The sequence below is a fragment of the Neltuma alba genome, unplaced genomic scaffold (genome assembly GCF_004799145.2).
Source record: "Neltuma alba isolate B1F8T4 unplaced genomic scaffold, ASM479914v2 tig00012806_pilon, whole genome shotgun sequence".
NCBI classification, from domain to species: Eukaryota; Viridiplantae; Streptophyta; class Magnoliopsida; order Fabales; family Fabaceae; genus Neltuma; species Neltuma alba.
In genome coordinates this window covers 79,604-103,885 of record NW_021637203.1, presented here as the reverse complement: position 1 = coordinate 103,885, position 24,282 = coordinate 79,604, and the positions used below count along the sequence as shown (strand labels likewise).

General features: G+C 33.0%; 3 protein-coding genes across 4 annotated transcripts; 1 reads left to right on the top strand and 2 right to left on the bottom strand.

The window, feature by feature from the left end:
• Positions 1–1,492: 1,492 nt before the first annotated feature.
• Positions 1,493–8,418, bottom strand: LOC114731142 (pathogenesis-related homeodomain protein-like). 2 transcript variants are annotated; one of them, XM_028918267.1, is made up of 12 exons: positions 8,105–8,418; positions 7,218–7,414; positions 5,928–6,491; positions 5,351–5,516; positions 5,008–5,131; positions 4,804–4,916; positions 4,359–4,703; positions 3,709–3,939; positions 3,487–3,576; positions 3,210–3,260; positions 2,311–2,553; positions 1,493–1,908 (listed from the first exon to the last, which is right to left on the bottom strand). In XM_028918267.1, exons 3-12 carry the CDS (start codon positions 6,467–6,469, stop codon positions 1,645–1,647), a joined length of 2,169 nt encoding a protein of 722 aa, XP_028774100.1. In that variant the 5' UTR covers positions 6,470–6,491; positions 7,218–7,414; positions 8,105–8,418; the 3' UTR covers positions 1,493–1,644. The 2 variants fall into 2 exon arrangements, with proteins under 2 accessions (XP_028774100.1, XP_028774099.1); XM_028918266.1 differs by lacking the exon at positions 7,218–7,414.
• Positions 8,419–10,376: 1,958 nt separating this feature from the next.
• On the bottom strand, positions 10,377–12,940 carry LOC114731144 (uncharacterized). Its single transcript, XM_028918268.1, has 2 exons — positions 12,557–12,940; positions 10,377–10,700 (listed from the first exon to the last, which is right to left on the bottom strand). The coding sequence occupies exon 1, from the start codon at positions 12,857–12,859 to the stop codon at positions 12,581–12,583; it is 279 nt and encodes a 92-aa protein (XP_028774101.1). The 5' UTR covers positions 12,860–12,940; the 3' UTR covers positions 10,377–10,700; positions 12,557–12,580.
• Positions 12,941–16,634: 3,694 nt separating this feature from the next.
• Positions 16,635–23,465, top strand: LOC114731160 (putative clathrin assembly protein At5g57200). The gene is made up of 15 exons (XM_028918283.1): positions 16,635–16,795; positions 16,920–16,989; positions 17,325–17,422; positions 17,867–18,005; positions 18,119–18,243; positions 18,974–19,066; positions 19,459–19,509; positions 19,944–20,009; positions 20,100–20,165; positions 20,276–20,356; positions 20,440–20,517; positions 21,296–21,487; positions 21,597–21,675; positions 22,867–22,979; positions 23,103–23,465. Exons 1-15 carry the CDS (start codon positions 16,706–16,708, stop codon positions 23,463–23,465), a joined length of 1,704 nt encoding a protein of 567 aa, XP_028774116.1. The 5' UTR covers positions 16,635–16,705.
• Positions 23,466–24,282: the final 817 nt, after the last annotated feature.

Genomic DNA, 24,282 nt, shown 5'->3' with positions numbered 1-24,282 from the left:
ATAAGTTGTAAACTGATAATGATGAGTGAATGTTAAACAACAAATGATAAAAAATGTACTGGTAATAACAAGTTATTTATTAATAAATTGTGAACTAATAATGATAGTTGTTGAACAACTAATGATAAGAAATATACTGATAATGACAAGTTTGATAGTTTTTTTTAAAAAAAATATAATATATGGATATTTTAGTCATTTGGCTACATTTGCAACATATAGGCTAGACATTACTTACTTTCTTGGGATTTTGACTTCTTTAAGTGTCTGAATTGAAATATTACAATTTATGAATAAGTTGGAATGAGAAGTATTCTGTTTATGATTTATAAATAATATAAATATTATGAATTATATACCTTTTATTAATGATATTGGTCACAGGCTTTTATTAATTGATTTTTATATTTCTGTATCTAATTTCAACTTTATTTTTTATATACATGAAAATTCTCCGTTTTCGTTTGTGCCTTTTAAATTTTATACGGCCCTCAGCATCACTCAATGTGCTAAGCACAATAAGGACGTGGGGTACATTTTATTCATCTTTTTGTAACAACAAAAAGATATTTTTAAATTTTAATGATTCTTAATATCTTATTTTAAATAAAATAGTATTTTATTTTTAATGTAAAAAATAGTTAATGCTTGAAGATATTTTTTCCCCCATAAAATTGGAGAATTACTATAAGGCCTTAAGTAAATAACATAATTCCTAAAAGATCTCAGTAACCACGAGAGTAGCTTGTAATGACAAATTTCAAGTGTATTTTATAATCCAAGAATCACATGCTTGTTTATAAAAATTTTACACACAATTATAATTAGTATAGTTTAATTAGAAATATATTAAATAAGAAACTGTAGACGATATTTGTCACTTTTCAATCTATATTTCTCTACACAACATTTCTAAATTAAAATGCAAATCTTTATGGTTGAACTGTGACTTTTGCGGAAATAAAATTGCCACATAAAAAGTGTCTCATCATTATGAGTTGACGTAATTGATTTTAAAAAATATATATTCTCAATTAATAGTGTTCACGTAACATCAGCAAGGTTTGAATCTCCCCTCCAATTTGATATTTTAATTCTAGTGATTAGTAACTTTGATTCCACAGCCGTCCACTGGACTCCTCTTACCCAAAGGTAATAATTATAAGATAATTTTCATATATCTACCTTAAAGATTAAACAGAACAACATGGATAACATTAAATAATTATGACAAATGATATTATGATATTATAAAAAGCAACGTAGCATTTAATACTCTGATGTTATTTTTTAAATGTATCCAACATCCTAAATCATAAATAGAATTAGAGTGTTGGATGTAACTAAAAAATAATATTAACGGGTGTTAAATGTAATAATGTATCATGAAAATAATATCATGATGGATACTTTATCCATTAAAAAATTATAAGATTTTCTTTCCATTAGCATACCAAACAACACAAGAATCACGGATAAGAAATTTGGATCCTTTTTGACAGAAAGGTCCCCATTATGTATGCTATTCTTTCATTAAGTAAGATCATATCCAGAGAGAATGTCATCATACAAAAGGTGTGGCAGGAAAAAACAAACAATGAAAGATCAACCTGCCCTCTAAAAATAGTAAAAATAATTTACAACTCAACTTTTTTCTTTTAACTCGGCTACAGGTACATATATAACCAGGGGCTCTTTGGATTTGGGTTCTTTTGAATCCTTTGCTGTGTGACTTTTAATTTTAAGAATTTTTTGCATCATACTGTCTACTCTATTCTTCAGTTTGCCAAGTCTTTCAAATTCGAACTCTGCTGCTTCAGAGTCTCCCTCAAATTTATAAGTTACTTTCTTCTTTTTTGCTTTCAACAGTTTCTTCAAGCTAACATCATCACTGAACTCCACCAAGTCCTGAAAAAACAATATTAGAACCTCATCACTGAACTCCACAAACTCCAGCAAGCCAATTTTGGAGCAAAGCCCAATGGCCACCAACAAATAGACTTGTAACTATAAACCCTATCAGACACTTATTTCAATACAAAAGCCCAGGAATCATGATGAAGTATAATCAGTTTTTTTGTTTTGTTTTTGTCTTTTGTCCTCTTTTTGTGTTTTAGTTGCCACAAAATAACTGCTAGATGAAAGGCAAATATATTAGACACACTTCTTCATTGGAAGTTGGAACCACCCTCGACATATTAGCACGTTTTCTTCCATAATTGGCTTTGCATATATATTTGTTCTACTTAAGAATTAGTTAGTCTTGAGCACACAGATTAGTAGAGAACATAACATTTCACAGAAAAGTACCTTCTTGCCATTTTCTTTTGACTGTGGTGGAGATATCTCTTGTTTCCTTTTCTTTAAAGGTTTACCACGGGATGACTTTAAGCGCTTTTTGTGGCTGTCATTTATAGCATTCGTCTGGGGCTCAGTCAAAGTTACTTTTGTGGGTTCCTTGGATGTCAAATGCTCTACCTCCGGATTTTGTAAACTAGAATCTTTTGGGTTTCCAGAAGTGATGCGCTGAGGCTGTTCTGCTCCTTCTGCTTGCTGCAAAACACATTAAACTTTTATCAGAGTTTATCGCAAAATGAATGTCTGGGTGCATAATAAGATGTCTTCGAATGTTGGCATCACCGAAGCCTACATTTCCAGCGTCTTCTTCAGTGACTGTGAGACATGTCCATCAAGAGTGCTAGGCTTCAGTTACAAATTTTTTTTTTTTCCACCAAATTTTTTCACTATTCACAAACTTCGGGTTATAAAATAAAATGTTAAATCCTTAAATCTCCCAAAAACAATGTTCCTTATTCAAGGTTACAAAGGTAAATATGTTCTACTTAGCATCGTATTCATTTTCCTTCATTGTGCAGTAATGTCTGAGGCATTTTTCCACGCCATCCTACCCTACATATAAACTAACATAATCAATATATACCAGAGTCACTTAGTGACTTTACATCAAGACAAATTTCATTTTTGTTCCAACTGCTTGGAATCTGTTAAATACCGTTAATACAAAGACAGAAGACCAAATTAGGACACAATAATCCTGTTTCTTTCAGAATGACAAGCAAAAATTCTTTATTTGAGAGCTAAACATACCACAATTTCTGAAACAACAAGAATCACCCGAAGAAAGGAAAGGAAGACCTTGAAACTTTGTACAAGAAAATGACACAGAAAAATATAGCAATGAAGCTTACCTTTCTGGCTTTAAGTGCTAAGTAACGTGCATTTTTGAACCATTTGCTAACCTGAATTTTCTAACTAATGTCAGTAACCAAAGATTAGATCTTTGACGTGATATAAAGTGGCTAGACATAAGTAAGGACTGAAAACAGCACAAATAACAGTAGGGAGAGGAACATTATGAAGTTTACTTCATTGAAACATATATAATATGTACGGAAAGCAAAAAACGACTTTAAAGTCCCATGAAGATAGATACAAAAAAATTGAATGGAGATTGAGCATCAGAACCTTATCAGCATCTAGTCCCAACTCTTTTGAAAGTCCCTCCTTCACGGATCTTGAAGGAAGTTCGTTCTCTGCAAAAGCCTGGCGAAGCTTCTGGCACATTTCACAAGAAAGTGAAAGGACACAGATTAGGGTATATAACACTCACCTATAGCAACTGTTCTCAACAGGAACTCCAATTTGAGAAAACAGAGAAAAAATTACAACAAATGCAATTAGCAGCACCTCAACTGCATGGCGTGGAAGCCTGAAACAAGGCCTTTTACTTTGGAAGTCTGAAGAAAATTCCTTTATTACATTCTGCTCGTTTTGGGAACATTTGTTCTCACTTTCATGGAGAGTCATCAGAGTATTGGCAGCATCAGACTCTTTTTCTCTTCGCTTTCTTCTGCCTGGACCCCAGTCTTCATCTTCACTAACTTGCTCAAGTGCAGGAGCATCTTTCCCAAACATTTCCTAAAATGAGATTTAATCACGTCAAAAGAAATCTACATAATGGTATGTTTAAGCTCCAATATTCAAGATTTTTCCATAGAGATAATTCTTACTAAACCAGTACTGTAACGTTAGTAAATATGACATCAGAGTTCAAATTTTGTCAAAAGGTCCTGCGAGGAAGGGTAAAGACAAGCAAAAAAGATCTATCCTTTTCAATCAAATTTATGTAAGAAAGATGAGGATAATTCTTTTGGCAAGAAAGAGCAACGTTTTATGCCTGTAAAGGGACTGGCAAAGTGATGGCCTTAAATTTGAGCGATAAACCATGAATATGTCAGTAACTTGTAACTTCCATATTACCTACAACTAAACCTATCAACTTCAACCATAATCACTGATAACTTTGACACGCTTTAATGATAACTTAATATGCTCACATCATAGAGTTTCTTGTAATCAACTGCTTTTCGCTGCCTCCGGCCACATGCTATCTCTCCAGATTCATCAGAATCTACGCAATTATTCCGAGAGAAAAATTCATGGTCAATGCTTTCCTTTCCTGTTCCTGGAGAACATCCATCATCTGAATTCCACAGACTGGTAGAGCTGCTTGAATCATCAGCTGCAACACCATCAATATCGTCTGCACTGATATTATGGCTATCCTCTCTCCTTTCAGGATTATAATCGTCATCATCAGAATCATCTGATGGCCATTCTTCTCCTGGATTCAGTAAACTAATATCCCCCTCAGGTATGGAAGCTTCTTCCTTGAATACATCCTTAATTTACAATAGAAAAGCATTCCAAATTACTATTAGGAACACACACATTTTATAAGGGAAGGAAAACCAATAATAAAGCAAATCTAAGGTGACTAACCTGCCATGTGCTGTCCAGGGAGAAATGAGTCCCAATATGCGCATTTATTGCTTCCAGTATTTCCATCTTACATTCACAAAACTTGCAAAACCAGCCCTGATCTCCAGGAGGAACTACAAAGTATAATCAAACAAGTAGATCCCTTAATTAAGTCAGCATAATCTAGTTTATTGAATAAGTCAACAAGCTTGGAAAAGAACTCACTATTTTCAGTGTCCAATGGAGGATCAAGACATTTTTGGTGAAAAGCACAGTTACAGGTGCCATCACATAGTATTATATCATTATCTGGGAAAGCTTCACGCAATTTGCACTTTGCACAGAATATCTGGATTTATAAAATTAAAATAATCAATGTACAGGTTTTAAAAATAGAACATTCCTTTCTCTATACAACTTGCATACTAGAAAGTAGTAGTAGTAGCAGGGACAAAGATAATTCTAGTCATAGGTGGGAAAGCAACAGTGACAAATTTTGAACTAGACAGTGCAGAAAGCTTTAAGAGCACAATATTTTTAAGTAATCGAAGCATTGGTCCATGCTCACATGTTCATGGTAAACAGATCCATCTGGAGCAATGACAGAGCCCTCAATGCTACCCACCGAACTAAGAGTATCCAACTGGTGAATGGCATCACGAATACTAAGCTTACAATGTAAAATCTGCTTCTGAGCTCTTAGCAACTCCTTTTCTGGCCTGATCTTCTCTTGACTATGATAATGAATTCCATAATAAGAAAATATAATCAACAATAGTCACTATAAGGAGATAGTCAATTTAATAAAAAGAAAATATCAGCCATAAAGACATTTATCATGGGAAATTTTGTGTTGAGAAAACACAATTATTTTACAATTTTGATAGGAAAATTTATATAGACCACTGAATGCTAGACAATTCATACAAGTAAACGGTCAGTCATCCATGGGAAAAATTAATAATATCTTGATGTCATGTAAAGAATATACTTTTTTACTCTAATGTGACTCTGATTATATCAACATTGTCATCATGATAAGATCTTTCTGGTTTTGAAGCATAGAAAGATCCCTAATTTAATTTGACATTAAAAAAGGTAATTGACACATTTGAAAGAAACTACTAAAGGAAAATTTCTCATACCTCTGACCTTTCCAACCTTCTCCAGAGTATGCATCAATAAGGTTCTGCTCCCGCTTTATTTTAATCAGAAGATACCTTAGTCTCCTCTGCAGGCGTGAAGCATCATCAAGATCCACATTATTTCTTTGATTTTTCCTTTTTCTCCTTCTCCTTTTAAGCTTCTGAATGTTTACCTCCTCATCAACATCTTTACCCTCTTTCTTAGAGCCAAGCGAAACTTTTTCACCTTGAGGCTTTGATGAGCTGGGCTTCTGTGATGGATTTCCATTGGTTTTATGTAGACTTTTTCTGATGATCAAGTTTTTATTCGAAAAGTCCTTGCTTGGGTCCTCCTTAGAAGAGCCAGTGCCTGCCTGCCTTGATATATTTGCACCAACTCTGTGTGCACGAGACTTTTGTTTTAATTTATGCTTCTTCGCTTGGGATTTTGGGCTACCGGTTTTTAATCTCAATGATGAGCATGGCTTTAACTCGGTTTGTGCATTTGAATTCTTGTGTTTTCTAGATCCTCTGTTATTTACATTCTTCTCACTATCCCGCATATTAATATATGATGCACCAATACTGAAAGGTAAGGCATAAAAAGAAAAAAATATTAATTAATTATCAACATAAATTACCCATGCCTCCCCTCATATTTAGTATGAGAAGAAAGCTGATACCCTTGACAAATTGCACTTGGAAGCACAGACTAATATTACCCCACTTGAGTCGCACAAGATACTCCAACTTAAGCAGAAAAAGGAATCTGTTAACTAATTACTGGGCAACGTACAAGAAATGCAATTGGACAATAGGAACCCAATTTAGAGCAAAATATAATTGACTAGTTAAAAAAACTATTTCAACTGATGATCTAGTTTATTCCACAATTCAGGTCGAAGCCTAGCTATCCTGAAAAATAAACTCTAATCAAAGAGATTCTATTCAAGCATAATTTTGAATAACGAAAGAAATGATATTAACCCTGCAGAATGTCAAGAGTCAAGAGACATGGGCTCAAACAAATCTTGAGAGAGAAGTCTAGTTAACTATAAATGATCAATTGAATTCTACAGTAACAACTGATCAAATATCAAAGCTAAAAATTTCATATGTATGGCTTATTCAATGAGCAAGTCCTAATTTATGCATCTCTTTGGCCGCAATTTGAAGAGTTGACAGTTTTCTACATTGTTTTGTGGGGTTAAAATCAGTGCAAGTCCAGGACAAGAAAAGAAATTGGAATTTGCAGTATCTGATTTATTTGTGTGAGTGAGAGTTTGAGTAAACTACTTCTCTTTCTCTTACCATCAAAAAACTATTAAAGGACACGACTTTCTGGCTCATCAAAAGTCAAATGAGTTCTTCAGAATTTGGTAAACTCATGTCCGACCTAGATCAGGAATTTTCAGCTGGCACTGATAGCATTGTCATATTAAGTCACTTTTACAATGACATTTGGAAAGAACTGCCATCTGGAACGGCAGTCTTTCCTCTTCTTCAACCTATGTTTCATCCATCAATGCAAATCCACCAAAAAGTGAAAATATGAAAGAAAGGAGAAATATACCTTGGAAATGACTTAGAGATAATGATACATTAGAGAACCCATTTAGATGATTCATAGTATATATAAATGACAATGGCTTGATGGTGCAGAAAAACTGCATATGGGAAGGGGAGATAAATTGACTCCAGAACATTGGTGATCCATGAAGCCCCAGTATTTCGGGGAACAGAATGACAAGAAACCTTCAATAACGAATAAACGAAAATATTCTACAAAAATTGAGATTAAAGCAGGATATATAAAGCAAAAATTCAGTTCATTACAAGCAATATGCAGTCAAGTATTCGCAATAGTGAAGCATTACAAGCAAGACGAACAATGAATCTTTAAGTATTGAGTGAAGAAGAAAACTCGAGGTATGGTGTTTAAGACCCTGATCACTACAAAGACTAAGAAAACTATCAAAGGAGCAACTATCACTTTCATCAATCTTAGTTATAATTAACAATTGTGATTTGAAGGTAATAAACCCAAATGCACAAGTGACTATTTCCCCCCAAATTACTCGAGAGCGCCATAATAACGCCTTGAAATCCACAAGCAAAAGCAGCATAAACCAGTACTAAGTTAAGATAAAGCAAAATAAGAGCCCCACATAAGTACAAAGTCAATCAAGGGAACTAACCTGTAATGGAAGAGGAATATTGAGGAGGATCTGAAGTTTTAACAGCTCTGAAGCTACCTCACATAATGTAATATAAATAGGAAGAGGAAGACGGTGTGAGACTAGTTGAGTTCGAAGGATTGATTCAATGTGCGAGCAATGATTGGTTGAGTGATATATTAGTTCGAATTTGAAAATTAGGGTTGAGATTTCCAATGTTGCTATCAGCCAGGCAGTCACCGGCGACGGTCTGCCTCTTCCCGAAGCACCACCAGGCAACGGTCAGCTTCTGCGTTTCTCTCTCTCTCTTCCTCTCTTTATTCATCAGAACTCATTTTTTTTTTCCTCTGACATAAATCACAAACCAATGTGGGGTTTGGCTTCACTTTTGTCCATCCCCAACAAACCGTAATTGCAGCTTTACCATCAACAAAAGCATATTGGGCTCTTCTGGGTAAAATCAAATCAAATTAAATTGAACCTTCCGTCTCACAATTCTTCAATGAATAACAACTATATCAATATGAATAAATGAATATTTCAATATATCATCATCATCAATATATATATATATATATATATATATAATATTTGCTGCCCAAGCAATCAATTTCTGATCTGAATAAAGATTGATAGGGTCGGGAAAAAAAAGGTGAGAGTATAGCAAATTTTATTATTTAATCGTGAATGGTAAATATAAAATTATATTTTTATTTAAAAATTAATGCAAATATTTTTCCAAGTTTTTGTAGAATTAGAGTCAATTTTTAACGCATCTGAAAAAGTTATTGAAATAGATCGCCGTATTTAAAAACGAAGAATTGTGAATAGTTGAATTTATTAGAATTTTTGTATTATATAGATATACATATTATCACAAAATTTTATGGGTTAATATAATTTTTTGCCTCCTAAGTTTATCACCATTTTGATTTTGATTTCTCAAATTTCTTTTCATTTAAAACATTGTTCCCTATAATATAATAAAAACTTGGACTGGTTTGTCCTTAGAAGGACTAAAATCTATGATTTAAAATTTGAGAGATTAAAACCAAAATAAGAATAAATTTGAGAGACTAAAGATTATATTAACCCAAATTTTATTTAAATTGTAACAAAATTTGTGTCAATTAAATTTTTTTGTTATTTTTTTAAGTTCTTCAAAATTTACATCCATTTTCACAAATAGATTAAAAAAGTTTATACACTGTCAACAAAAATTCAAAGAATGTGCATAATTTACATAAATCTAAAACATATAAATATAAAAACTTTTTAATTAATTCGTTCAAATTCCAAAAAAGTGGGTATGTTTCATGATTAAGGGAGGGTTTGGCAGCTCTATAAACATTTTTCAAAAATACTTTCACATAAATCGAGATAATTTATATCACATATTTATTTCGTATATTGTATAATCACATTTAAAATTATGGTTTATGTTTTATTCAAACATCTCCTAACATGCGAAGAATCTGTAGCATTTTTTTCCTTAAAAAATGACACTACTATTTGATGATTAAAATTTAATACACAGTAATAAAAATGACTTATTAAGCAGGGACGCCAGAGGAAAGAAAATTTTAATATGAAAAACAAGAGAATGTGGTGTTTAGGATGTAACACTTAAGATCTTCGATATCCAGCTAAGTTGATGATTCCATCTCGAGTCTAAAGGAACAGAAGTGTTATTTTCTTCATTTGAACTTCTTGTTTTTTTTTTTTTTTGGTAAATGCATGTTTAGTTCTCTATAGATATGTTGGGTATCTGAGTTTCTTTCAATAGGTGAAGGATGACGAAAAAAAAAAATCTCGCACAAATGAATTTTTTTCAATGATTTTTTAATTTCAATATTATTTAAAATTACATGTGACTGTTGGAATTAAATGAAGCCGACTATTTATTTGTTTGTTTGTTTTCTTAACGATACATTAAGAATATCTTCACAATTATGACTAATATTGTCATGTTTTACACACAAGCTTAAGAATAATCTTTAACCACTTAATTAAAAAATAAAAAAAATAGAGCTACTGCAATTCAGGGCCATATAAACCGGTTATAACTAAAAAAGATAAATTATAATTAAATTACTTTTAACTAAAAATATTCTTACATTGATTATAAAATTAAGTCTATATTCATTTAATTTGCTTTGAGTCCGGTTGTATCGGTGGCGTTTACCATCAAGCATCCAACTAGTCAATGATAAAAAAATTTACAGGGCTACAGGAAAGGGCAATATGGCCACTTCATCGGTTATTAAATGACCAGTCCAAATTCACAATGGTAGAAACCAAGACATGTTCGAGTAGTTATATGAATGTTTGAGATATCAAACACTTCAATTATGTAAGCAAAAGCAAGATAATGTCATCTCATTAACAGAACACAGAGCCACAAACAAAGCAAAAGATTAGTTCTACTCTTGAGAAACACATTGCAGTGACATGTTGGAGCAGGAAAATTTGAGTCATTGTATCAAATTGATCTTATTTAATCGCATAAAAGATGCCATACATTGAAGGTAACAGTATCTTTCTGCCCTGATTTTCCAGAACTAAAACCAAAAGAAAATTAAGCAAGCCGACCATCTTCAATTGAACAACCAGGATCCTGCCCACATTAAAAAAGGAAAAAGAATTATTTATAAACCATCTAATATAAAACAGGCCATAAAAAGCAGGGGGGGAAATCATAAAGGAGCATACAGGAAGGCAGACATGAAAACATCACAAGTATGCATGGTTCCAAGATGTACAATTACGCCGAAATGACTGTCATATCCATATCGAATTTGTATCCACGAGATAGTTTTACAGTATGAATAAGCCCTTGTATGATATTTCGTCAAGTTTGTTCCAAAATATTTCAAAACACATTAATGCGCTTCCAAAATGTAGTGAAACAACACAAACTGCAATGCAATATGAGACGACATTATTTCGGAAACATTTTGTTTTCTTTGCTGAAATTCCTCAAGTTCTTCATGAGTGTTCTTCTCTTTGCCAACATCATCTCAATGGAATAAGGCCAGAGACAGAAAGGACCAAAAGAATATGATGCAAAGAAAGGGTAAGGCAAGTATTCCCGATCATTCGAATTCTATTTTTATTCCTCCCATTACATCATGTTTGACTCTGTTTAAGCCAGAGGGGTTAGTTGAAGCTTCATATTGGTTTGTTCATTCTTAATTCTTCCATGGTCTTGCATTCTTCTTCACTCTACTAGTTCCATGTTACTCCATCTTAAGTTGGTTGTCTCAGTTGTTGAATACACATGCCGCTAGCATTTCAAAAATTGCCATATCCCTAATATTTTACCTTCTTAGATTTTGTCCATGACTATCTCAACAATTGTTCTCATCTATCTTACACCCTTCCCTCTCCCCATCTCTCCAACAAATAAATGAAAGGGGCTAAACAACAAGAAAAACCTTGCCCTCTAACATAAGATACTAAAATTGAATTTTACAAAGCCTCTACTCAACAAAACTTGCAAAAAGTCGCCATCACAAGATTACCCACAAGAAACTACATGTGATGGAACTGGGTGAAAAGGAGAAAAAAGAAAAACTAAATTCCTAAATTCCTTCATGGCTTTTAACATATCAAAGTTCAAAATGTGTTTCAACACATTGCAAAAGCCTTATTATCTCCTGCATTTCAACGAGTCCATTTTCAAATCAAACAAGACACTATTAAATAAAACATGAATAATCATGATTCATGAGCTTAGCCAACTGGGGGAAAAAAGCCAAGGAAAGCCCATAAAACAAGAATCTACAGTAAGACTAGCTGTCCTCTAACCCTGGATATTTGCAGCAAGTGTTAGTGTCCTGAATTGAACTTCCACGTAGAACCGTTAGCAATATGACATAGCGTCATACCCATGAGTCATAAGGGTGATATTGAAGAGAAAATAATAACATTGATTTATAAATCATACCATTCCTGTCATTTTTATGGTATCTTTCCAAAAATTGCTAACACCTTTCTTCCTTTTGTAGAATAGAGAAGCAAGTGCAACTTCCCATTCCACCCTTTCCCTTTTCATACCATTCTATTTTATTACAGATAATTCCATTTCATTCCTTACTCAACTCCTTAACATAACCTAAAATAAAGTTCTAGAGGCATAGGTTTTAATCCACTTCATTTCAAGGTGCTTAAATGAGAAGCGAGAGTGGGTTGGAATCTGTATCAGCCAATACATTTTGCGTGGAAAGTCACCAAGACAACACTACTAAAGAAAGCTCCACACATCAAAACTCTTATAAGGAATATGTACACATATAGTTTAAATGTAAAATTGCAACCCATGGGGTAAATCCAACTTGATTGCCCCAACGTCAAACCATAAATGGGGGGGGGGGGGAATTAAAACCTCAAGACATCCAATCATCAATCAAAAAAAGCGAATCCGAAAAAACTGAAATCGCAACATCCGAATCAATTCATAAAGACGCACACCTGAAACAATAGACGACGGAAAAATCAGTGTCCACCATGACCATGTTGCTTGGCGTGTTCCAGGTGCTCAAGGTGACGGCGTTCATGCGGGAGAGCGACGAGGTAGGAGAAGATCATCCCTCCAAAGCAAAGATGATAGAGCGGTTGGATGGAGTCGGTCTCTATATACTTTGCGCAATAATTGTCCAATCCTCTCTGAACAGCCTTCTTGACGTACTCGACGGACAGCATTGGCTTCACATGTTGGGGCAGCTCCTTCACCCTCATACCCTTGATCTCATTGTAGAAGTTTCTCATCGCCATTGTATCCGATTGATCGACGAGGTTGGAATCCCAGGTGAAGAAACCCTAACTCTCCTAATAAGCCAGCTTATCAATCTAGTACCTACGTTTTCAAGAATATTCTGTGGGGAGGAAATTGGTAAATAATTATAGGAAAAAAATTTGAAAAATAGTTACCTCATACATTCCATAAACCTCATTCCTAAACTCTAAATTAAATTAGGAATACTGGTAAAAAAAAAAATTAAATTAGGAATAGAATTAAGCTAAGCTCTTCGCAGAGACCTACTTCTTCCATCCCTAATTACAAGATCTTTTTTTTTAATATATTTGTCTCTTTTTATAAAGTTTTTTTTTAGTTTGTTTGAACATTTAATGCATTGTTATCTATTTTACTCCTAATAAATTTTATATATTATATTTTCTCTATATTTATATTATTATTACTCTCTTACATTTATTAGGGGTATATTTGGAAAAAAAAACTTATATTTGTTACATATTAATTGCTTTTAACTAATTTTAACTGTTTCCTTAAAAAGCGTAATTTAGCCAAAATGTTCTTATAATTAGGGACGGAGTAGTACATGCCATAGTCTAACCTGGTTAGGACTTAAAATGGCATGACCTGCTTAGTAAAGAGGTCAGACTTAAGACTTATTTAGAAGTCTTTTAAGGTAAATATGTTTGGTTTTTAAATTTAAAGCCTAGTTTGAATGTCTACAAGCTTGGCCTAATTAATTTTTTAAAATTTATTTTGTTAATATATATTACTTTCGATATTTAATATAAGAGTTATTTTTATTTTTATTTTTATTCTAAATATAAAATCACCTATAATTATTATTCGCCCATAAAACTTATTTCTAAACTCTAAACTCCAAGGAACAGGGGCTTAGAGTCTAGCATGATTAGGTCCTGATATATAGCTTGACCTGTTTAGCAAATAGGTTGAACTTAAGACCTATTTAAAAGTCTTTTAACCTAAACAGGTTAAGTTTTTAAGTTTTAAACCTGGCCTGAAAGCCTATAAGCTTGATCTAATTAATTTTTTAAATTTATTTTGTTAATATATATTAAAACATATAGATTTCTAATTACATCAAAAACCTACATTTATGTAGATTTTAATAGACTCAAAGCCTGTTTAAACCTTCAAAGCTTAAAACATGAGGTCGTGAACCTTTGAAAATGTTTCAGGTGGCCTTTTGAAGGCTTGAGCCTAACCTTAGGGAGTAAAAAAAAAAAAAGAACTTGTATACAGGCTAGACTTAGGTTCGGGTTTTAAACTCCTGTTCAGGCTTATTTAGTTAAGTCTAGCGTTCAGTCAAAAACAAAAATTAAGTCTGGCTTATTTTCATCCATATTCGCAATGTTATTTATTCAAAATGCTTTTTTGGAAGATTTTTTTTAAAAATCATGCTTATGTGTCCTCTCTTCTAACCAACGTTAAGGGCAGTTAAAGTTGGGTAAAATTCAACCAAATTTGAAATAGGGATAATTAATATACAAGTTTTTATATTTTTAATTGGTTTTTAATCAGGTTCTTATAATTTTTTTTCTTTTTATCAGGTCCTTATAATTTTACATATTTTTATTCAGGTCTTTATAATTTTTTTCTTTTTATCAGTTCCTTATTGTTTTATCTTATATTTAATTAGGTCTTTGTAGTTTTTATTCTTTACACTATAAATAATAATATTCTATAAATAATAAATTATTATAATAATCTTATGTTAATATTCTTTTAAATTTTTAGTTAAACATATATATAATTTATTTCTCAATTCTAATTTTTATAATTATAAAATTTAACTTATGATAATAAGATTTTCTAAAATTAGAATATAATTATAAATAATTTATAGTTAAGTATAATTGATTATTCTGATTAATTATTAATTACTAAATGATTCTATTAATTATTTTATCCAATTATATAATTATTAATTTAAAAACAAATTAATTTTAAAGAATAAAGTTAATAAATAATTTTTTTTAAAACTACAAAGGATCTAGTTAAAAAATAAGTGAACTATAAGGACTTGATAAAAAAATAGAAGAGCCTAATTAAAAACACATGAAAGTAAAAGGATTTGATAAAAGAAAAAATTTATAGGGACTTGATTAAAAATCAAATGAAACTATACGGATCTAGAGATTAATCCCTTTGAAATGTTTTGAAGATAAGTGTATCATAAATAAGATTAAAGTAATAATACCATTTTTTTAAGGAAATAATTTAATGAAATCACATAAAAACTGGGGGAACAAAATATTGCTGGGTATGCATTAGGGGTAAAGGTGGTAAAACGAGCCACCTTGCCAGTTATAGCCAACCCGTCGCGGGTTCAAGATTATGCAGGCTGGTTCTAAAAAGATCGCCTCTTGACGGGTTTACATTTTGCCAACTCGCCTCGCCAATGGGTGGCACGCCAATCTCCATCTTTTTTAAAATTTTTTTACATATATATGTAAAAATTTTAAATTAAATTATAAATTTTTATAGAGCAAGTTCTTTTTATTCTCATATTTTCATATAATTATATAATTAATTAATCTCAAAAGTTGAAATATAAACATATAATTCATTGTTAATAATTATTTTATTAGTATAAAAATAGTAAAACAATAAAAAATGAGAAATCAAATTTAGAATCAAACCTCTAATAAAATATAAAGTTATATGTAAATTAAGTGAAAATGATAAAAAAATTTCTTATTAAAATAAAAATAAAATTGTAAAAATTTTTTAAAAAAAAGGACTAGAGGGCTAGCCCGTAACTAACTGTAGATTGAAAAGAATTGCATTAAAATGGTCTTTATTGTTTTTTCAACCCACTTTGTGACGGGTTGAGGCCATGAGTTCAACCCATATTAGCGGCTCTTCTCAAGAAAACAAAGAAGGAATACTAGTATATCTGTTTGGGTAGTAAAAAATTTCAGACTTGAAAAATATACTCCTCCGGTCCTTAATATAGGACCCAATTTGAATTGGTTTTGGTCCTAAATATAAGACCCATTTCTCATATTTATCAATTTTCTCTAAATTACCCCTATAGATACTCCCTCAACCATAATTAAGTAAAAGAGAGAGAGGGGGTATTAAGAAAGATGATTATGATGTTTTAGGAAAAGTGTGTCAATTTTTTTATAATTAACTAACTTACCTAACTTCCTTAATCTAATCAAATTAGTTAAATGGGTCTTATATTAAGGACCGGAGGAGTAGCACATATAATGTGAAATAAAGTTTCTGTAGTACGCTTTCTTTTTCTTTTTTTGACAAAAGAATCAAACAGTGAGAAGAGGTGGCGGTTGTCTCAAGCCTGTTACAATGATTTTGTGCCCAATCATTCAAATCATTACCATTAAGTACTGTAAGACAAGTGGAAGCAGGTCAACGTGTAATTATCAACACTTCAAATCAAAACAGAATGCAAGAGCATACCCAAAAAAATCCATTCAATTTTTCTCTGTTTTTCTTTCTTTTGAAAAAATGGAATACCAGAAAAGTAAAATGAATCATCTGTTCTGTCTTGCATTTCAGAATCAACAAACAAATTACAGAAGCTCTCGTTCCACATGACAAGATATCTGAACAAATTTCGCTAATCAGTTAAGCCTAAGAAACCTGAAACTGCCAGAATACCGGTTTCAGCAATTGCCATTTCTCGCTGCTGCTCCTGCTCACAATTTTGAGGGAAAGAGAGATTCATTGGTTCGTTTTGTCGTTGGAAAACGACAATGTCACAGAGATAGAAGAAGAAGAAGAAGAAGAAAAAGGAATAGAAGCACATTCATGTTCCTTCTCTTTGTCTCCCTCCTTCGTTTGCGATCACAAAAAATTAAATTCATTGTCAATGAATGGGGACATTTCAGAGCTTCAGAAAGGCCTATGGTGCTCTTAAGGACTCCACCAAGGTTGGTCTTGCCAAGGTCAATAGCGAATACAAGGTGATTGTCATTTACCCTTTTTCATATTCGTTCAAAATATCAAGCCTGATGTTCAAAATTTTCATGTTCCTGAAAAACCATTTTTCTTGTTTTATTAGCTTTGTTTCATTTTTCTTTGTTCAAGGATTTGGATATTGCAATCGTAAAGGCTACCAATCACGTAGAATATCCTCCTAAGGAACGTTATGTTCGAAGTGAGTTAGTTTATATATCTCATTACTCTTCATAGTTTTTATTGATAATCTTTATGCTTCTAATTTTGATATTGCATTTACCCTGGTGAAACTGCGTTACTGCATTTCATGTAGGATATCTTCTGAGTCTTTTAATCATGTTTCAAAAGCCACGTTTTAACCAATCAATCATATTCTTCCTTTCACATGGTTCTATTGAAGAATATGAATGAAATCATTGGCAGATTAGCAACTTGCGTTACAAATTGGATTTGCCTTTTCATTGATCAAATACTTTCTGACTCTTAATATACCTGTTCTTTTTTCCCTCCTTCTATGCCTCGAACTCAATGCAGAGATCTTCGATGCAACATCAGCGCAACAACCACGAGCAGATGTGGCTTACTGCATTCATGCACTGTCCCGGAGACTATCCAAAACAAGAAGTTGGGTTGTAATTTCTCTGTCCCTACCTGTGGTTTGAAATGTCTTGTTTCAAAGCAGTAAAAGCCAAACAAACCTTGATATCAAGAATAACATATGGCTTTGAACTTTGACTGTTTTTGCTATATGATTTGCTATCCTTGCTTTTCTATATATGAGCCGCCATTAAAAGAATGAATTACTTCAATACCTCATGCTTTAATTTGAAATTGTGGCTCTACTGCATTATCATAACAGATGGGATATGGCACGCCCATAGTTGACTTTATTATGCAAATTAAGGGATCGATGGGGCTATATGGTCCACAGGCTCAACTCAGCCCATTAAGAGAGGAAATATATTTATTATCAATTTTACTATGAACAAGATCTTTTCTTGCCATATGGAAGCAATTTTTTCAAACTTACTGATTTGCACCTCAGCTTCTTTTCATTTTGTTTATGAATATGGCAGGTTGCTATAAAGATTTTAATAGTCATTCATAGGACTTTAAGAGAGGGCGATCCTACCTTCACAGAAGAACTTCTAGGCTTCTCGCGCAGGGGAAATGTTCTCCAAATATCCAATTTTCTAGATGATTCAAGCCCTACAGGTGACCTGGTTGTGCAAACTAATTGGTTTACCTTTTGGACTTACCAGCTGATCTAGAACCTTTTTGTAAATTTTTATATTGAGCTTCATGCCTGATGAAGTTTCTCTACGCAGCTTGGGATTGTTCTGCATGGATCCGAATGTATGCTCTATTTTTAGACGAAAGACTACAATGTCTTAGAATCCTTAGATATGACATTGAATCTGAGCATTTACCTCTCACATCAATTGTTACTGAGGTGAGTAATTTTTATTTGAAATTGCTTTCTGGATTTCCATGCATTTGATTACTGTTTTAGCGATAGCCAAATAGCGCCTTAGGGAGAAAGTATGATCGATTTAGTGGGAGGATGCGAGGAACAAAATATAGACCTCTAAGACCTTCCATGGAGAGTCATAATCCCTGGTGAATGATATGGTGGTAATGTGCTGTATGAGGGGGAAAAAAACAGAAGTGAAAAGCTTCTACCGGAAAAGAAAAGGTGGAAGGCTTTTTAAGTTGGGGGTGGTAATTCCTTCTAAATTTGCCATGTAGGGCCTACTCTGTCGGGTCTTCTAGAGGAAGGACTTGCATGAAAAGTACTCTAGAAAATCTGGTGGTGCTATATGCAAATAGAATAAAAATTGATCTATCCTTGATAAAGCTTTCTTTCTTATTGGTATATAGACAAAATCAATTTTTGAATATGATATTGTATTGGCCGAATTGGGGGGGGGGGAGATTACTTGTCTACTTTTTTGCTGGGAATGATTACTCGTCTATAATAGCCATGCATTATCACTATAGGCATTATATCATTCAAAACTAAACTTGGGTCTTCCTTGTATCCCACCAAACATCAGCCTCCTTAGCACCTAAAGGCAAAAGGCAAATACTTTAAAAATGATGCAAATGAGGATGTGGCACTGAAGTCTATGCAGGAACAATTATTATGGACAGAACATAAGGAACTCTTAATTTTGACACAGGCACATAGCAGAACGCGCATGTTACGTTCTGATGAGCTGCTGGAACAAATACCTGCGCTTCAGCAACTTCTTTACCGGCTTATTGGTTGTCAGGTAAAATTGAAGGGGAAAATTGAGGTTCGGTGTCTGCATGCTCATAGTTTGCTGTCAAATACTACCTCCGGTCCTAATTATAAGAGCTAGTTGACTAATTTGAAGAGATTAAGAAAATAAGTTAAATTAGTTATTTGTAATAAATATGTGTTGTCTTTCCTAAAAGATCTTTACTAATCAAGTATGTTAGCTAGAACTACTATTATTAGAAGGACTATTTTAGAAAAAAAGGCATAAATATTAGAGAGAAACTGGATAGGGGTCTTATATTTAGAACCAAAATAAAAGTCAAACGAGGTTTTATATTAAGGACCGGAGGTAGTACTTAACATTGAAACTCCTGTATTGAATTTCCCTTGATATGACAATTAATTGGCCTTAATCTCTTGCAGCCTGAAGGAGCAGCCTATAACATTTTTCTCATACAGTATGCACTGGCGTTGGTATGCATATTTATAGTTATTAGTCCTTTTATCTGAGTATTCGATACTCCAAAATGTCCAGTAGCAATTGAATGGCTAAAGAGACAATACCAGAAATATAAAAGAAACTATCTAGCTCAAGTGCATGAGTTGTCAATATCATTTCGTGAGTACTCATGTGCATAGTGAAACTGAATCTGAAAAACGAATCTCAGGGTTGGATCTTAAAAAATTCGTATAAAAAAAGGGCCTCTGCTACAAGTTGAAGATTTCACAACAGTAATTTAAAATGTAAAATTTTGCACCCTAATTCATCCTTAGCAGTTGTCATACTTCCATGGGTGATTTTTTTTTTTTTTTTTTAAAGAAAGAACCTTTTTCTTTTCTTGGCATCTCTTACTTATCCTTGCGTCCCTTTCTCACACACTTGTTTTTTTGTTGGCAATGTCTTTTAGGTACTAAAAGAGAGCTTCAAAATATATTGTGCAATCAATGATGGAATTATAAATCTCGTGGACATGGTAGCTTCTGTCTTAGTTTAATGTGATATGTGGAGTTCTGTAAATTGTAGCTTCTATCTCATTTGATGTATTATTTGCACTTTCCTACAGTTCTTTGATATGTCAAGACATGAAGCAGTGAAGGCTCTAAATATATATAAAAGAGCAGGCCAACAGGTTTGTGATGATGCTTTTCTGCAGTTGCATTCTTCTTGCTGTCCATTACGGATAAAATCTTGACCTCAGTGATTTGCTGAACTGACAATTGAGACTTTATTATAATGCAGGCTAAACATCTCGCCAATGTCTATGAATATTGCAAGGGCTTGGATCTTGCCAGGAATTTTCAGTTCCCAACGCTACGGCAGGTTTTTCCATTTCATAGCGAGAAGTTTTCACTTGATAGGAATGAATGGTCTGTTATGAAGCTTCTTTTTCCTTCCATAAACAGCCACCTCCATCTTTTATTGCCACAATGGAAGAATACATCAAAGAAGCACCGCAGACCGGCTCTGTTCAAAAGAGACTGGTGAGAAATTGATATGTAAATTATTTGGAGAAAGCTTTAAAGTTATGTTGTATTTATGTTGTATCCGATTATATTGTATTTGCGTTTTATCTAATGGATCAAGATGTGTCTATTGTTTACTCCTTCAGTCCTAAATATAAGACTCATTTTGTAGTATAAATTATACCATAAAATGGGTCGTACATTTAGAACTGAAGGAGTATCATATTTAGGGATAAATTAGGTTCAGCTTGACTTGTCCCACAAAGGGCTTTAAATCTAGCCTTTTCAGTATTTGAGTAGCCCTGTAGGTCTAAAGTTCTTAAGCTGGTCTTAAAAACGTGCATATCAATTGTCAATCACTACATAGTACTCAAGAGTAAACACAGTATTTTGAGAACATCCTGAACCCTAATTAATATATTCCGTCCTATTTTTTTAAAAGATAGGATGATAAATATCTAACTCATATTAGGGAGTAACAATACTGTTCAAAACTAATTATTTATTCTACACTAAGGCCCAGTTGATTAGTGTTGTGGTTTTTGCACTAGTTATAATTGAATTTTGGCCAAAAGCAAAAGCTAATTAAATATCTGCAAATTTGTTCCTACGCCATTGGTGGATGATATATATCTAATCCAGTAAGTAACTAAATTCTGTGGCTGGCGATTCAAATAGCTCCTTCACTGTTGTCAAAAACATCTGTTTTATTCCGCTTTAATCATTGATGTTGTGTTGTTATTGAAAACAAATTTGCATGTTGTATGGTTTGTTAATAAATGTCATTCAACATCAGGAGTATCAAAAAACCATTGAGTCAATCCATGAACCAGAACCAGAAGAACCTAACGAGCCTGATGAAATCGAGGAACAGGCTGAAGAAGTAAATGAGGAAAAGCCATTAGAGACGGTGGAAGAAATACAGGAGAAGGAAGTGGAGCCTGAGTTGCATCCTCTGATTTCAACTGAAGCTACTGATGATTTGCTGGTGTGTTAAAGTCATCTGGTGTGCACTTTCATATTGTTAGTTTGACTTTTAGATACTTTATATCCTTTTCTCTCTGTTTCTTCCCCATTTATTGTCTTCATCGTTGTAGGGTCTGAAGGAAATAAATTCAAACGCTCAAGAATTGGAAGATGGCAATGCGTTGGCTCTTGCAATTGCTCCAACTGGCGGTAAAGCTAGAGGATTTAATATTTAAGTAAATGACATCGACCTCCTTTGAGTTTTGTTCATACTTCACAGCCTTTTTCTCTATTTCAAAATCCATAAAACCTCTAAAAATAAGAAGAAAATTATATGGATCTGTCCTAAATTTTGCCCAATTTACACATACCTTTTATCTATTTTCAAAACTTCAGAAACTTTTAACAATAGCTTAGTGGAAGACTGTAATTTACTTTTCTTTTAAAAGTGGAGGAGGGGTATGTTTGATTTTAGCAGTCTTTGGAGAAGGTTGTATTGGTTTTGAAAGTAGAATAAAAATCTATGTAATTCTAGCAAAACTCAAGGAGAGATTTATGTGATTTACTCTAATATTTGAATATGTTTGTGTGTATGCATGTATGTATAGTTCTGTACTATGCATGCATTTGTACAGATAGAAAAAGCATTAAATAATGCAACTATAATGAGGTTCGCCTTTTATCCGGTCAAAAAAAAAATGAGGTTCGCCTTTTAGTCTTCTAGTGTCTCAGCTTTAGAATTCAACACCTACAAAGCTCGTTTAAGGTTTCAGGAAGGAGGTAAACTCATATCTGCATTTGGCTCACCAATATGGAAATCCGAACAGACCATGAACCTTGTCGAATGAACAGTGTTTTTTTTCTTTTCTGCTTTGTGACAAAATGCAGGTTGAGCATGGCCATTTAGCTCACTTTATTATTGGAATGGCCTGACCCTGATATACAATTTAAAATGTTTATAGAATACATATGATATGTAGTTCTTCGAATATCAGTTGTTTAAATTTTATGGATCTTATTTCCAAATTTTACCAAACGAAGGATCGAGGTGAAGTAAAAAATAGGATTTAAGCCCAAGTTCCTATTTGTTTTACGAGTGAATCAGGAGCCGTAGTAATGAGTTATATTATTATCGTAGCTAAGCCAAGCACAATTCTGGTCCAATCTTGATCATAATTGCCCTAACCACGACAGGAGTTATGCAATAAAAAGCTCTATATTAGGCTTCCGATCATTTGATAAGCACAATTTTGCACATAAATCATGAGGATGTCATTAACGTTGCTCATCAAGGTCATGTGCCATGGGAAACTTGAAGCATTTTTTTTTCAAATTTCGTAGGTAGTACTAAATTTCAAGATAACTATAATGCTTATCTCGAGACTTTGCACCTTAATGCAGGAAATAATGTAAATGAGCGTCGTTTGAACGACATTGCTGGTGCTTCTAGTTGGGAACTTGCTTTGGTTACTGCACCGGGTAACCATAGCATTCAAACTCCAGATGGCAAAATGGTATGTTTCTTCACTCTACTGATCTCAATTGCTTGCTTATCATTAAATCTCGTCTAGTAAGAGAGAGAGAGAGAGAGGAAGATATTATCATTTTTCCCCCCTGCTTCTTTCCCTTTTGTTTAGGCTGGTAGGTTTGACAAGCTATTACTAGACAGTTTGTGTGAAGACGAACATTCTAGGAGACAATTTCAGTTCCAAAATGCAGGCTATGGACATGAAGGAATGATTCTGCAGAACAAATTTGATCAAAACCAGAACCAGAACGATCCGTTTGCAACGTCCAACAACATAGCCCCTCCAACTAATGTACAATTGGCTTTAGCAGCTCAACAACAACAGCATAATACGATGATAGTCTCTCATCAATACCCTCCTCAGCAAATGCAGCTTGTAGGTTCTAATCCTAACCCGTTTGGAGATCCCTTGCCCTCATCAAGCTATCCTCAAAGTTCAATGCCTCAGCGAGGACATTATAATTTAACGTAGGGTTCAACTTCTTTAATTCTCACTTGGTGTAGGTTCGTGTTTCACCTTAAAAAAATGATGCATTCTTGTTCTCTGTAGTAAGGTAACATCTTTCACCGCAATAGCTCATTTCGGTAGTGATGTGCGGGCTTGTTCGGGACACTGCATCTTTCTTGCCATGGCCTGAGCCATAAAATCATTGCATCTTTCGATTTTCATTAATGCATCCCTAACCAATTAAAATTTAAAACAGTGAAAAACTTGATCACTACACTCTTACACCCATTATCCATACAATAAAAATGATCTTTTATCACTTAATCACATTATTTGATCATTTTTTGTCAATACTCCCTTCGATCATAAATATAAAAGCTCACATAAAAGTCTATTTTAATTCTAAATGTAATACTACCTCCGATCCTTAATATAATAGTTAATTTGATTTTTATTTTTATCTTAAATATAAAACTTCAATTTTTTTTTTTTAAAATAGTCCTTGTAATAATAGTAGTTCTAGCTAATACACTTGATTAACAAGAATATTTTAGAAAAAATAATACCTATTTTTTACAAATAATTAACTTAACTAATTTTTTTAATCTACTTAAATTAGCTAACTAGCTTTTATATTAAAGATTAAATGTAATACTTCAATTCATTTTATCTTCTAAATTTATAATTGTTTTTTCCAAACTTTCTCTTTTAATTGTATGTGTTAAAAAAAAATTTCATCAAGAAATAATTTCCAAGCAAATGATTAGAGAGTACTTTAAAAAAATCAAACACACTTTTACTTTACAAATAATTAATTTAACTAATTTTTTTAATTTCTGTA

Excerpts from the sequence above, each read along its gene's own strand:
- LOC114731160 (XM_028918283.1), top strand. The coding sequence starts at position 16,706 with ATGGGGACATTTCAGAGCTTCAGAAAGGCCTATGGTGCTCTTAAGGAC. Across the intron at positions 20,518-21,295 it reads GCTCTGTTCAAAAGAGACTG|GAGTATCAAAAAACCATTGA; the intron begins GTGAGAAATTGA and ends ATTCAACATCAG. Across the intron at positions 22,980-23,102 it reads AAACTCCAGATGGCAAAATG|GCTGGTAGGTTTGACAAGCT; the intron begins GTATGTTTCTTC and ends CCTTTTGTTTAG.
- LOC114731144 (XM_028918268.1), bottom strand. The coding sequence starts at position 12,859 with ATGGCGATGAGAAACTTCTACAATGAGATCAAGGGTATGAGGGTGAAG.
- LOC114731142 (XM_028918267.1), bottom strand. The coding sequence starts at position 6,469 with ATGCGGGATAGTGAGAAGAATGTAAATAACAGAGGATCTAGAAAACAC. Across the intron at positions 4,704-4,803 it reads CCCTGGACAGCACATGGCAG|GATGTATTCAAGGAAGAAGC; the intron begins GTTAGTCACCTT and ends TTGTAAATTAAG. Across the intron at positions 1,909-2,310 it reads CAAAAGAAAATGGCAAGAAG|GACTTGGTGGAGTTCAGTGA; the intron begins GTACTTTTCTGT and ends TTGTTTTTTCAG.